This window comes from Dendrobates tinctorius, unplaced genomic scaffold (assembly GCF_039654945.1).
Source record: "Dendrobates tinctorius isolate UK_male_01 unplaced genomic scaffold, ASM3965494v1 ptg000020l, whole genome shotgun sequence".
NCBI lineage: Eukaryota > Metazoa > Chordata > Amphibia > Anura > Dendrobatidae > Dendrobates > Dendrobates tinctorius.
Window position 1 is genome coordinate 34,751,358 of NW_027361688.1, and position 13,578 is coordinate 34,764,935.

The 13,578-nt window shown below is 43.7% G+C and overlaps 1 protein-coding gene across 2 annotated transcripts in view; it reads left to right on the forward strand.

Annotated features, from left to right (window-relative positions):
* The window catches only part of CAMK2A (calcium/calmodulin dependent protein kinase II alpha), a 281,034-nt gene that overhangs the window by 195,139 nt on the left and 72,317 nt on the right, over window positions 1-13,578 (forward strand). For both annotated transcript variants that reach the window (XM_073567989.1, XM_073567988.1), the window contains exon 7: window positions 7,653-7,755. In XM_073567989.1, coding sequence (XP_073424090.1) covers window positions 7,653-7,755 — 103 coding nt within the window. The remainder of the gene's footprint in view (window positions 1-7,652; window positions 7,756-13,578) is intronic.

Genomic DNA, 13,578 nt, shown 5'->3' on the forward strand with positions numbered 1-13,578 from the left:
GATAACCAGCAAAGGTAAAGTAGACAGCTGTGGGTTTATATTATCAGGCAGGGAAGGTCCCTGGTTATTGCGGCTTTCCCTATGCTGGTTATGAAAATTATGAGGAAGCCTACAGTTGTGGCCAGAAGTATTGACACCCCTGCAATTCTGTCAGATAATACTCAGTTTCTTCCTGAAAATGATTGCAAGCACAAATTCTTTGGTGTAATTATCTTCATTTAATTTGTCTTAAATGAAAAAACACAAAAGAGAATGAAGCAAAAAGCAAAACATTGATCATTTCACACAAAACTCCAAAAATGGGCCAGACAAATGTATTCGCACCCTCAGCCTAATACTTGGTTGCACAACCTTTAGCCGAAATAACTGCGACCAACCGCTTCCGGTAACCATCACTGAGTTTCTTACAATGCTCTGCTGGAATTTTAGACCATTCTTCTTTGGCAAACTGCTCCAGGTCCCTGATATTTGAAGGGTGCCTTCTCCAAACTGCCATTTTTCGATTTCTCCACAGGTGTTCTATGGGATTCAGGTGTGGACTCATTGCTGGCCACCATAGAAGTCTCCAGTGCTTTCTCTCAAACCATTTTTTAGTGCTTTTTGAAGTGTGTTTTGGGTCATTGTCCTGCTGGAAGACCCATGACCTCTGAGGGAGACCCAGCTTTCTCACACTGGGCCCTACATTATGCTGCAAAATTTGTTGGTAGTCTTCAGACTTCATTATGCCATGCACATGGTCAAGCAGTCCAGTGCCAGAGGCAGTAAAGCAACCCCAAAACATCAGGGAACCTCCGCCATGTTTGACTGTAGGGACCGTGTTCTTTTCTTTGAATGCCTCTTTTTTTCTCCTGTAAACTCTATGTTGATGCCTTTGCCCAAAAAGCTCTACTTTTGTCTCATCTGACCAGAGAACATTCTTCCAAAACGTTTTAGAATTTTTCAGGTAAGTTTTGGCAAACTCCAGCCTGGCTTTTTTATGTCTCGGGGTAAGAAGTGGGGTCTTCCTGGGTCTCCTACCATACAGTCCCTTTTCATTCAGACGCCGACGGATAGTACGGGTTGACACTGTTGTACCCTCGGACTGCAGGGCAGCTTGAACTTGTTTGGATGTTAGTCGAGGTTCTTTATCCAACATCTGCACAATCGTGCGTTGAAATCTCTTGTCAATTTTTCTTTTCCGTCCACATCTAGGGAGGTTAGCCACAGTGCCATGGGCTTTAAACTTCTTGATGACACTGCGCACGGTAGACACAGGAACATTCAGGTCTTTGGAGATGGACTTGTAGCCTTGAGATTGCTCATGCTTCCTCACAATTTGGTTTCTCAAGTCCTCAGACAGTTCTTTGGTCTTCTTTCTTTTCTCCATGCTCAATGTGGTACACACAACGACACAGGACAGAGGTTGAGTCAACTTTAATCCATGTCAACTGGCTGCAAGTGTGATTTAGTTATTACCAACACCTGTTAGGTGCCACAGGTAAGTTACAGGTGCTGTTAATTACACAAATTAGAGAAGCATCACATGATTTTTCGAACAGTGCCAATACTTTTGTCCACCCTCTTTTTTATGTTTGGTGTGGAATTATATCCAATTTGGCTTTAGGACAATTCTTTTTGTGTTTTTTCATTTAAGACAAATTATATGAAGATAATAATACCAAAGAATTTGTGTTTGCAATCATTTTCAGGAAGAAACTGAGTATTATCTGACAGAATTGCAGGGGTGTCAATACTTTTAGCCACAACTGTATGCCATTTGTTTTTATTATTTATTTTACACACGAGTTGAAGAGGGTAATGATTTTTTTCAGGGAAAAGTGACTTTCTGTTTCTACATAGACCAGATAAAAGAGAAAAATAATCTGGGTAGAAAAGCAAAATGAGCAATTGTAAGTACACAGTGCTATATAATATGTTGACTGCAATATATTAAGAGGATGAAAACTTCGATGGGAGGAGTGCATCTTCAAAATTTCCAGTGATTTTGCATTTACGTGTTGTATAGATATGTAGGTAGATAAAATATAAGGTGTTCCCTGGCCAAGTGATACATAAGACTCCTTAAAAGCAGTGTTAATTGTACTATTCGATAAGTACCTGTCTTCACCCTATCTGTACTTCTCCATTGATGGCCAGTGACTACAGCCTGATGTTATGCTGGATGAAGACAAACAGGAACCAGTCACTAGATTCATGCTGTCAGCTGGCTTCTCCTGGCCCACCTCCAGGGAGAGACCTTGCAATCAACTGGAGTGGAGCAGGGAGAAGTTGGCCAGGAGCAGCACTGGACTATTCACGTATTTCACTATTGTCCCCGGATGACTTTTCCAACTATGTTTTTTTGTATCCAGGCTCTGATTCGTGCAATCCGATTACAGCAGCATTTTTCCTTGATATTCCTAAGAGGCAGTACGTAGAGTCTAGACTTTATTCACTGGACTTCCTCACCAGGCTAACACCTAGTCAGTACCAACCACTGCCTAGGGCGACTACTCCAACCCTCAGTGGTCATCAGACTTCCTTTCCATTATGAGCTCAGTACTGCTATCTTCCCTCCCAGGAGCCTCTCAACAATACTCCAGCCCTCAACTTTTCTCCTCTTTTTCACCTTCTGTCTCCAAATTACATCTGTAGAACTTGCTGTTGCTAATTCTGTCTCTAACTTCTACCACTCACAACTCGGAACTTCCAACAACTCAAGCTCCTTATCAATGCTTCAACCATTCCCCTTTACCTGGAAGTTTCTAAGTTTCTGCCTCCAGACTTCAATAGTTAATAACTTTTTCCTATCTAGAGTGTAACATACCTTTCAAGAGAATCTGTCAGCAGGTTTTTTATATGAAATCTAAAGACAGCAGGTGATAGGAGCTGAGACACATATTTCAGGGATGTGTCACTTATTAGGCGGTGTACTGTTGTTTCCATACAATTATATTTTTATTACCAGGAGATTATCACTACAGCTCTTGTGAGCCATTGTCCGACTCTGCCCCTCCATTGTCCGACTCTGCCCCAGCTCACTGTCAACATACAATGTACACAGAAAGCTGTTGTGTGGATGGTGGCAGCTTTTGAGCTCTGCTACATGCTGCATCTAAAAACTGTGATTGTGTCACAAGTACTGCACCCAGTAAACTAAGTGATACATCGCTGGAATCAGGGTCTCATTGTCTACATTATGCTGCTTTTAGATGAGGTAGTAAAAACCTGGTGACAGTTTCCCTTTAAGGTGCCCTGAATACTAGGGTGATACACATCTTTCAGCAAATCTCTCTAAAAAATTACAATGCAGTTGATTACTGCTACTTAAATAGATAGATATGTAGATAGACAAAGGGGTCAATTAATCAAGACTGGCGTAGAACACGCTTGCGCTACACCAGTCTGGATGGCGTAGAAGAGGCATTAAATTAATTAACATGCATAGACAACTTATTGAATTCGGCCCATCTTCTGAGTAGAATGTGCCTCTGTACACTGCATCAAAAATGCTGCTCTCATCATGGACTGGAGTAGCATTTTTGGCTAAAAAATACTGGCATTTCTCATGAATTGGATGGGAAGATAGATACAGTGCCTTGCAAAAGTATTCGGCCCCCTGTAACTTTTCAACCTTTTCCCACATATCATGCTTCAAACATAACGATACCAAATGTAAACTTTTGGTGAAGAATCAACAAGTGGAACACAATTGTGAAGTTGAATGAAATTTATTGGTTATTTTAATTTTTTGTGGAAATTCAAAAACTGAAAAGTGGGGCGTGCAATATTATTCAGCCCCTTAACGTTCAGTGCAGCAAACTCACTCCAGAACTTTAAACATCTCCCAAGGAGCACTGTGCAAGCGATCATATTGAAATGGAAGGAGTATCATACCACTGCAAGTCTACCAAGACCCGGCCGTCCCTCTAAACTTTCATCTCAAACAAGGAGAAGACTGATCAGAGATGCATCCAAGAGGCCCATGATCACTCTGGATGAACTGCAGAGATCTACAGAAGAGGTAGGACAGTCTGTCCATAGGAAAACAATCAGTCGTACACTGCACAAATCTGGCCTTTATGGAAGAGTGGCAAAAAGAAAGCCATTTCTCAAAGATATCCATAAAAAGTGTTGTTTAAAGTATGCAACAAGCCACCTGGGAGACACACCAAACATGTGGAAGAAGGTGCTCTGGTCAGATGAAACCAAAATCAAACTTTTGGCAACAATGCCAAACGATATATTGGCATAAAGGCAAGACAGCTCATCACCCTGAAAACACCATCCCCACTGTCAAACATGGTGGTGGCAGCATCATGGTTTGGGCCTGCATTTATTCAGCAGGGACAGGGAAGATGGTTAAAATTGATGGGAAGATGGATGGAACCAAATACAGGACCATTCCTCACGAAAACCTGTTGGAGTCTGCAAAAGACCTGAGACTGGCACGTAGATTTGTTTTCCAACAAGACAATGATCCCAAACATAAAGCAAAATCTACAATGGAATGGTTCACAAATAATCGTATCCAGGTGTTAGAATGGCCAAGTCAAAGTCCAGACCTGAATCCAATCGAGAATCTGTGGAAAGAGCTGAAAACTGCTGTTCACAAACGATCTCCATCCAACCTCACTGAGCTCGAGCTGTTTGCCAAGGAAGAATGGGCAAGAATTTCAGTCTCTCGATGTGCAAAGCTGATAGAGACATACCCCAAACGACTTGCAGCTGTAATCGCAGCAAAAGGTGGCACAACAAAGTATTAAGTTAAAGGGACCGAATAATATTGCACACCCCACTTTTCAGTTTTTGAATTTCCACAAAAATTTAAAATAACCAATAAATTTTGTTCAACTTCACAATTGTGTCCCACTTATTGTTGATTCTTCACCAAGAATTTACATTTGGTATCTTTATGTTTGAAGCATGATATGTGGGGAAAGTTTGAAAAGCTCCAGGGGGCCAAATACTTTCGCAAGGCACTGTAGATGGATAGATACTGTAGATACTATCTATCTATTATATCTACTTATCTATATATCTATATCTATACTCATATCTATTTTCTAGCCATGACGAAACAGCATTTTATCTTAATTAACCAGACGTCTATTTTCAGAAAGCCAGGAGGAAAAGACTGTTATCTATATGTTGACTTTTGAATTTATGTGTTTCTTTCTGGTCAGTCAAGAAAACACAGACTTTTGTTCGTACAAGCCTGTAATATTGACTTGTAAGTTGACATTTGATATAACATATTGTGCTGTTTTCCTGGATGACTAGAGACGCAGGATAATTGAACAGTGATGTTTGCTGATATGTTGATTACAGGCCAGCCTGCTAGCTTGTTGACTTTTGACTTGCAAAACAGAGGAGTAAAAACTATGCAAATAGATTAAATAATTAAACAATGCAAGTTGATCTCGTTCCCATTCTTCCCCTTTGTCTCTGGATGCTGGTTTGAAGTTCAGTTATTAACTATAAAAAGAGGATATATGCGCCTCTGTAACAGATACCTCCATATACTGAAATACATCCAGACATCCAAACATCCAAAGAACCAGAGACTCTCTGCAGGACAACAACCATGACATCATAGCTCCATCACAAGGGACACAGATTTGTCATTCTTCAGGATTCCAGCTTAGGGGACTATGGCTTCGGCTGAAAGAATACAGATCTGCTCCATTGAACTTCGCTGAACCATGGACACATTTGGGGTACTCGGGATTTGTACTCACCGCTCACCTGAACCCCATGGATTCGTTTGCGAAAGCCAGGAATGGGACCCACCTGGCTCCATGGAAATGTTCGAATAAGCCAGGTTGTGACCCTTCGATCAACTGGCCTTGTGCCTTAGTGGACTGTCTGCATCCTAAGCTTGTCATTACCTCCTTTTTGTGCATGCCACAGGTGGTGTAGTCAGCCCTGGAAGCTCTGAAGTCACAGCTGCTCTAATCCCGGCGAGTCAGTGGAAGGGTGAAACTGTGTAAATTTGCACCATTTTGGGTATTTTGCTTGGGCTGTTCTATGTGTTATTTGCGTGTTTTTGTGGTTTAATAAAGTATTGCCACCCTGCTTTACCTTCACCTTGTGTTGTCTGAGAAGTATTACTACAACGGTAAAAGGAAAGTGGACATTCGGTGTGATGTGCCCGGGTCCATGCGATTTCGGCTAGTGAACTAGAGCACACGCTGCCCCTCGTGTCTCCACTCTATCTATCTATCTATCTATCTATCTATCTATCTATCTATCCCGTATCTATCTATTATCTATCTACCTAGCTATTCTCATATCTATCTTTTCAATCATTTATACAAGTATTTTAGACTTTCTGTAAGAAGCTAACTAACCAATGTATATTATTTTCTTTACTTTTGCTCTGGGCAAACATGGCTTCATCAAAGTCCTGGTGTCTCAGGTGGAACACAACCATTTAGGCTAAGTGCACACGTACCGGAACTCTCGCGGAAATTACCGCGAGAATTCCGGAATTCCAGTCCGCGGGAAAATCGCATTTTAAATTCCCGCGATTTTCCCGCGGAAAAACTAGCATTTTGCAAGCGTATTTAGCTTGCAAAATGCTAGCGTTCTCCAAGCGATCTGTAGCATCACTGGGAGAACTGATTGACAGATTGGTCACACTCGTCAAACATAGTGTTTGACGAGTGTGACCAACTTTTTACTACTGAGGCCGCCTATGCAGCATCAGTAGTAAAAGATAAAATGTAAAAAAAAATAAAAAATAGTGTTATTCTCACCCTCCGACGTCCCGCGCATCCGTTCCCAGTAATCCTTTGCGAAAATGCCCGCGATGACGTCAGTTCTCGCGGGATCGCGACGTCTCGCGGTCATTCGCGATGACGTCGCGCGAATGACCGCGAGACTTCGCGATCCCGCGAGAACGGACGCCATCGCGGGCATTTTCGCAAAGGACTACTGGGAACGGGAGCGTGAAGAGAAGCGGAAAGACTGCGCGGGACATCGGAGGGTGAGAATAACAATATTTTTTATTTTTAAATTCTATTTTTTACAGGGGTATGGTACCCAAAGCCCGGAGGACAGTCTCCTCTCCTCCAGACCGTGGGTGCCATCCGCAATTGTTCTGCTTACTTTCCGCATGTTGTGCACAGCCACATGCGGGAAGTAAGCGGAACAATGCATTCCTATGGGTGCGGGATCGCCGCGATTCCGCAAATTAATGAGCATGCTGCGGTTTTTACAGCGAAGCGATTCCGCCGCGGTAAAAACCGCAGCATTAGCACAGCATTGCGGAATCCCATAGGAATGCATGGGATGCTTATTTTTCGCGTTTTCGCGGCAAAATCGCGCCGTTAAAACAGCCGCGGAAACGCGAAAAAAACGCCACGTGTGAACTCAGCCTTAGACATCTTGACTCTTGAGGTCCTTTTACCTCTTGTCTGAATAGAAGTATCCATATATATTTTGTTGACTTCTTCCATATTTCCCCCAGGTCCAGTTGCTTTGGCATTCCCCTACTGTATTCAGTATACATCATTGTTACGTTACAGTAAAGCCTTGATCAAAGCTGCTGTAATAACGCACAGATTGCATTACGTGACCCCGTCATCACTTGAGACTATAGTCAGGGTGTTTTCTGATATATGGAAAGTCAAATCCAGCTCTCTCTTTTTCTCTTTTCACTTCCATAGCCAGAAAACCTGTTACTGGCTTCTAAGCTAAAAGGTGCAGCTGTTAAATTGGCCGATTTTGGACTCGCTATAGAGGTGGAAGGTGAACAGCAGGCATGGTTTGGTAAGTACTTTAATCCTGGCAACAATCTGATTCCTGACTAATAAATAATTTCTTATGTTTCTAACCTCTAAATACTGCATGTATTGTAAACCCTATGCTTGGGTCACACTAGCGAATGGTATGCGAGAGCATCGGATGTGATACGCTAATGACCCTCGGCTCCTGCTCTGCTGCAAGCAGGAGCTGAGTGCCGTGGTACTGTGCTCCGATCCTCTCAAACAGAGAGGATCAGAGCACAGCTGCGGAGAAGGCAGAGAAACTAATTTCTCCATCACCTCCATTGCCAACGTCGGCATATACAGTATCGCACCGCACTCGGATGATATCCGAGTGTTGTGTGTTGTGTCACTCGCACCCAAAGACTTATATGGGTGCGATGGAGCCGGGATTGTTCTCACATGCCGATTCGGGATGTGAAAATAAACGCAGATGCGATATGCCCCATAGATTAACACTGGGCCTAGTGCTATGCAATGTTTTATTCTACGGTAGTGTGACCCCAGCCTTAAAGTGAACCTGTCAGCAGAATTGTATGCAGTAACCTACACACAGTGTCAGGTCGTTGCCGTTATACTGATTAAAACGATACCTGGAGTGATGAAATCCGTCTTGTGGTTGTTGTTTAATCTTTATTTCTAGTTTTCAGTTAATGAGATTCTTGTGCTTCAGGGCAGCATGTAGGCGTGGCTTTGGGCGTGGCTGTGGGCAGGGTTATGGGCAGAACTTTATGTGATGCTCTGCTTAGATATTCATCAATGTGGCTTATGACACATCACTGCTCCCTCGGTGACCTGCCCCCTATTTTACATACTGCTTTGAATTATGGTTTGAAAAAAAAAATAATCACATTCACTAGCGCTGACACTGTAGCATGATACGGTGGATAATATGCCTGTTTTCATGTTATTTCCACATATAGTTTTGTGGTAAATAAAAATTTAAACAATGTCTTAATCAAAATGGCGCCTGCACAGTAGCATCTATCGTGTTCCAATAGATGCTACTGCGCAGGCGCCCCCAGCGCCATCTTGATGGAGCCTGATCTTTTCTTTCTCTAGCAAAATGGCGCCGGCATCTGCACAATAGCGGCTGCCGGTGCCATTTTGATTAAGAATTTTTTTTTACAATAAATCTATATGTGGAAATAATATGAAAACAGGCATATTATCCACCGTATCATGCTACGGCGCAGGCTGTAATATACTATTATATTATATTCAGTATGTAAAATAGGGGGTGGGTCACTGAGGAATCAGTGAGCTGTCAAGAGCCATACAGAAGAATATCTTTGCAGAGCACCACATAAAGCCCCTCCCCCTCCCACATCTCCACCCTCATCGACATCCACAGGTCCACCTCAGAGCACGAGCAGATCATTAACTGAAAACTACAAATAAAGATTAAACAACAACCACAAGACGGATTTTGGATTTTCTGGGTTATACAGAGCTCAGCAGTCAGTGAAATGTCAGCTCTGCAGCAGATAAAACAGTGATTTTATCAAAGCTACAGCAAGCAGCTCAGTTCATGATATATTTCTGGAATCAGGGTCTCTGCAAACACAACATGCTGCTTCATAATGGGGTAGATAAAAACTCATGACAGTTTCCCTTTAAAAGATCATTAAAAAATTAGACTTTATTAGAAAATTAGGGAGCGTCTACTCGCTGCTGCCCACATGGCCGAAACGCTGCGACTTCTAGAGAACCAATGGCTGCACGATCGGCTTCATTTGGGCAGAGTTGGAGCCACATGCCCAGCAGCAGCTAAGAGGTACAATAGATAAATATCTTGGAACCGAATATTCAGAAATTCCTTTGCGATCACTTAGAACTTTGACATGTATTACATTTGCATTCTGACAGGTGATGAAATCTATTTTCCGAGGCAGATTGAGCATACTGGCCATAGAGCACTTATAAAATCATTTGCATCATTACAATCAGGGCTGCCACTAGGAATTTCAGGGCCCCATACTGGCAAAATTTTTGGGGCCCCCTTGAGACTCCGCCCAGGCTCCACCCAGCCCCGCCTCCACCCCTCAAACTGTCCACAGTCCCACACTCTGTCTTGGAAAAACTCCACTCCTCACCAATCACACATTAACAGTTCCCATCACCAGATCACACATAGCCGGCAGCTTTTGCTTTGGCCAAAAGATTTTTTTAAGCCGCCACCATAACAGGGTAGACACTTTTGACCGGGCCCTACTCTACTGTAACCTATTAAATATTTGTTAAAATATGCAATATAATTTAGGTATATTTTTATTTATTTTTCAATTTTTAAAATGACCAATAATATCACATACAAGGAACAAATACCACCGCACCATGTCCAGACCACATATTAACACCACATAGTGACATAGTGACCTATAATACCACATACAAGGAACAAATACCGCCACACCACGACCAGACCACATATTACTACCATAGTGACCGAATAATATCACATACAAGGAACAAATACCACCGCACCATGACCAGACCATATATTACCACCACAAAGTGACCAAATAATAGCACTTACAAGGGACAAATACCACCGCACCATGCCCAGACCACATATTACCACCACATGGTGACTGAATACTACAATACTGATCATTAATAAAAAAAAATAATACTATCACCATCTTTCATCCAGCACAGATCGCCATCACGTCTTCCAGCCAGGGCTTGTCTCTGCAGAAAATAACACAGTTATCTAGAGCGCCGCTTGCAGAACACATTATTTATTTTTTCTCAACTTCTACATGAAGAAAAAAAGGTGACATAGTGTCGCTCTTCACAGTAACAGGACCGCACCCTCCATTTAAAACAGTATATTCAAAAAATTAAATACATCACTGAAGTAATAATATCCCTTAATTAGCCCCTATGATAATAATATCCCCCATCCTGACCCCCCGTGTGTCTCATCCCTGGCTCCAGCCATATGTTCTCCCATCCCGCCCTCATGAGTATCCATTCTGCCCCATATGATCACCCCATCCTGCTCCATGATCCTGTGCGATCTGTCTCCAACCCTGCCCCATCTGTCTCCAATCATGCCCCGTATCTCCATTCTGCCCCGTGTCTCCAATTATGCCCCGTGTCTCGCTTTCTGCCCCATGTCTCACATTCTGCCCCTCCTGTGTCTTAGTGTCACATTCTGCCCACTCCTGTGTCTCCCTGTCACATTCTGCCCCAGCGTCCAGCATTCTGCCCCAGCATCCAGCATTCTGCCCCAGTGTCCAGCATTCTACCCCCGTGTCTGCATTCTGCCCTAGCATCCTGCATTCTGCCCCCAGCGTCCAGCATTCTGCCCCCAGCGTCCAGCATTCTTCCCCCATGTCTTGCATTCTGCCCCCATGTCTTGCATTCTGCCCCAGTGTCCAGCATTCTACCCCTGTGTCTGCATTCTGCCCCAGCATCCAGCAATCTGCCCCAGGATCCAACATTCTGCCCCAGCGTCCAGCATTCTGCCCCCAGCGTCAAGCATTCTGCCCCAGTGTCCAGCATTTTGCCCCCATGTCTTAAGAAATGAACCTTGCCAACACACAAGACCATGAAAGCACACATATAAAAAGTATCTACTGGTTAGCAGCCAACCTTTCTGAAGCAAATAGTCTTGTAAACTTGTCAGGGAAGCAGTTCATTTTACATTTTGGCTTCTCTCCAATTTGAGCCAAAGTGTTAACAAGGGGTGAGGCTTCTAGAAAGGGTAGTGGCTTTGTTTTACGGTCCCGTTACATTTAGCGATGCACCAGCGATCCCGACAACGATACGACCCGGTCAGGCTCGCTGGTGCATCGCTAAATGGTTGCTAGTGAGCTGCCCCAGCCTCCAGCATTCTGCCCCAGCCTCCAGCATTCTGCCCCAGCATCCAGCATTCTGCCCCAGCGTCCAGCATTCTGCCCCAGCATCCAGCATTCAGCCTCAGCATCCAGCATTCAGCCCCAGCGTCCAGCATTCTGCCCCAGAGTCCAGCATTCTGCCCCAGTGTCCAGCATTCTGCCTCCGTCTCACAGTCTGCCCCGGGCCCCCTGGATCGCCGCTCTCAAAAAAAAACAAAAACAAAAAAAAGACTAGTTCTTCTTACCTGGCCGCGCTCCAGCGGCAAGACTCTGTCCCTCCATGCAGCTGGAGCGCGCACTCACCGGCGACTGGCAGTGACGTCAGACGCCGGCGATGTGCGCTCTGCGGCTGACGTCAGCTGCTAGCCACCGATTGGCTGGTGGCCGTTAACTACTGACGTGCGGGCCCGCGGGCCCGCATGTCAATAGCGTTTAGCTGCCGCAGCACCGCGCTAAGGGCCCGGTTTACCTGCCGGTAGAGGCCTGGTGAGCAGAGGAGACCGGGCCCGATGCGGGCCCCCACTGCCCACCGGGCCCCATACGCCAGTCAGGGCAGTAATGCCCTGATGGCGGCCCTGATTACAATTGTGTCATTTATGGGACAAATTGAAATTATTATTTAATTAAAAAGGATCTGACCATGGCCTGCACCAGAAACACAGCCGGACCTTCTCAGATCTCTGAGGAGCAATCACACCTCATGGAAGGGAAAGAATTTACAATGAGGACTGTAATTGCAAATTTACACATTTCTGAATTTTTAAAAATTCTACTTTTCTTACATAAATGGGAAAAAATAATTCACACTGACATCTGCATTTTGCATGTTTTATAGCATTGTCAGTATTATCTCATTTTGGATTCTTAATGGGGTTGTCCAGGATTTGAAAAATCGGCCTCTTTATTGGAAAATTAATGACAAACCTGTCCACCGGTTGGTAACTAAGCTCAAGATCATTCACTTAATAGAATGATTTTATAGATTTTATAAAAGGCGCAAATAAAAAGAAGAATTAGGCTGCAAATGAAAAACAGGTGAAAAATATTTTGGCTGTACTGGCTGTACTGGGCTTGAAGAAAAATGTCCACAGGGTGGCGTCCTGCACTCTACGGACAAAGAGGGACCTGTCAATCATAGTGAACTGAGTGGGCAAAGCAACCAAGCGGACTCCTCAAGCCCAACAACTGGCCATGACCCAAGACCCAATATGGAAGCTATGTTTTCTTTAAAACATGGCAGATTGTTAGACCCTACTATAAGTCTACTCTAAGGTTAGATCTTCGTGACAGTTTTCTTTTGATCTGCTTGGCCCCAATGCAATTTCTGTGCCCAAATTATCATTCATAATTTGTAGCACTAGTTTTTCCTAGGACAAAAGACCCTTTAGGCTATGTACCCACGTATGCAGAAAATTCCTGACTGAAAACCGGACTCCTTCCCAGAAAACTCGCTTTTTTTCCTGCACATTTTGCTCGATTTTTGCTAGTTTTTTATGTGTTTTTTTCCGAAGCGTCCCCAGTCTCATAGAAAATAGTTAGAAATGCGGATTTTTCCGCAAAATTAATGAGCATGCTGCGTTTTTTACCGCGATGAGTCAATATGCACAAAAAGTGCAGAATTCATTAAAATGAATGGGATGCTTCTTATAAGCGTTTCTTAAGCATTTTTACCGGTAAAAACGCTTAAAAAACGCAAAAAAAGCTTACGTGTGCACAAACCCTTAAAGAAGGACTCCCAAGAAAACTCTATTGGCTAAATCTGTGTAAAGGTGCGTAGCCTAGAGTAGGTGCATCATTAAACTCACCAATCGCTGTCTTCCCCAGTTTCCAGCGCAGTTCCGTTTTTCTCCTGAGTTACGTGGCGGCGGCTCTGACTCTCCAGATCACACTGCCCTATATATATGAGCCGGAAGTCACTTTAACATTGTAAGCCTATGGAACCTAGAACCCTGTGTGAGCCGGCAAGTCAAAAGAGCCGT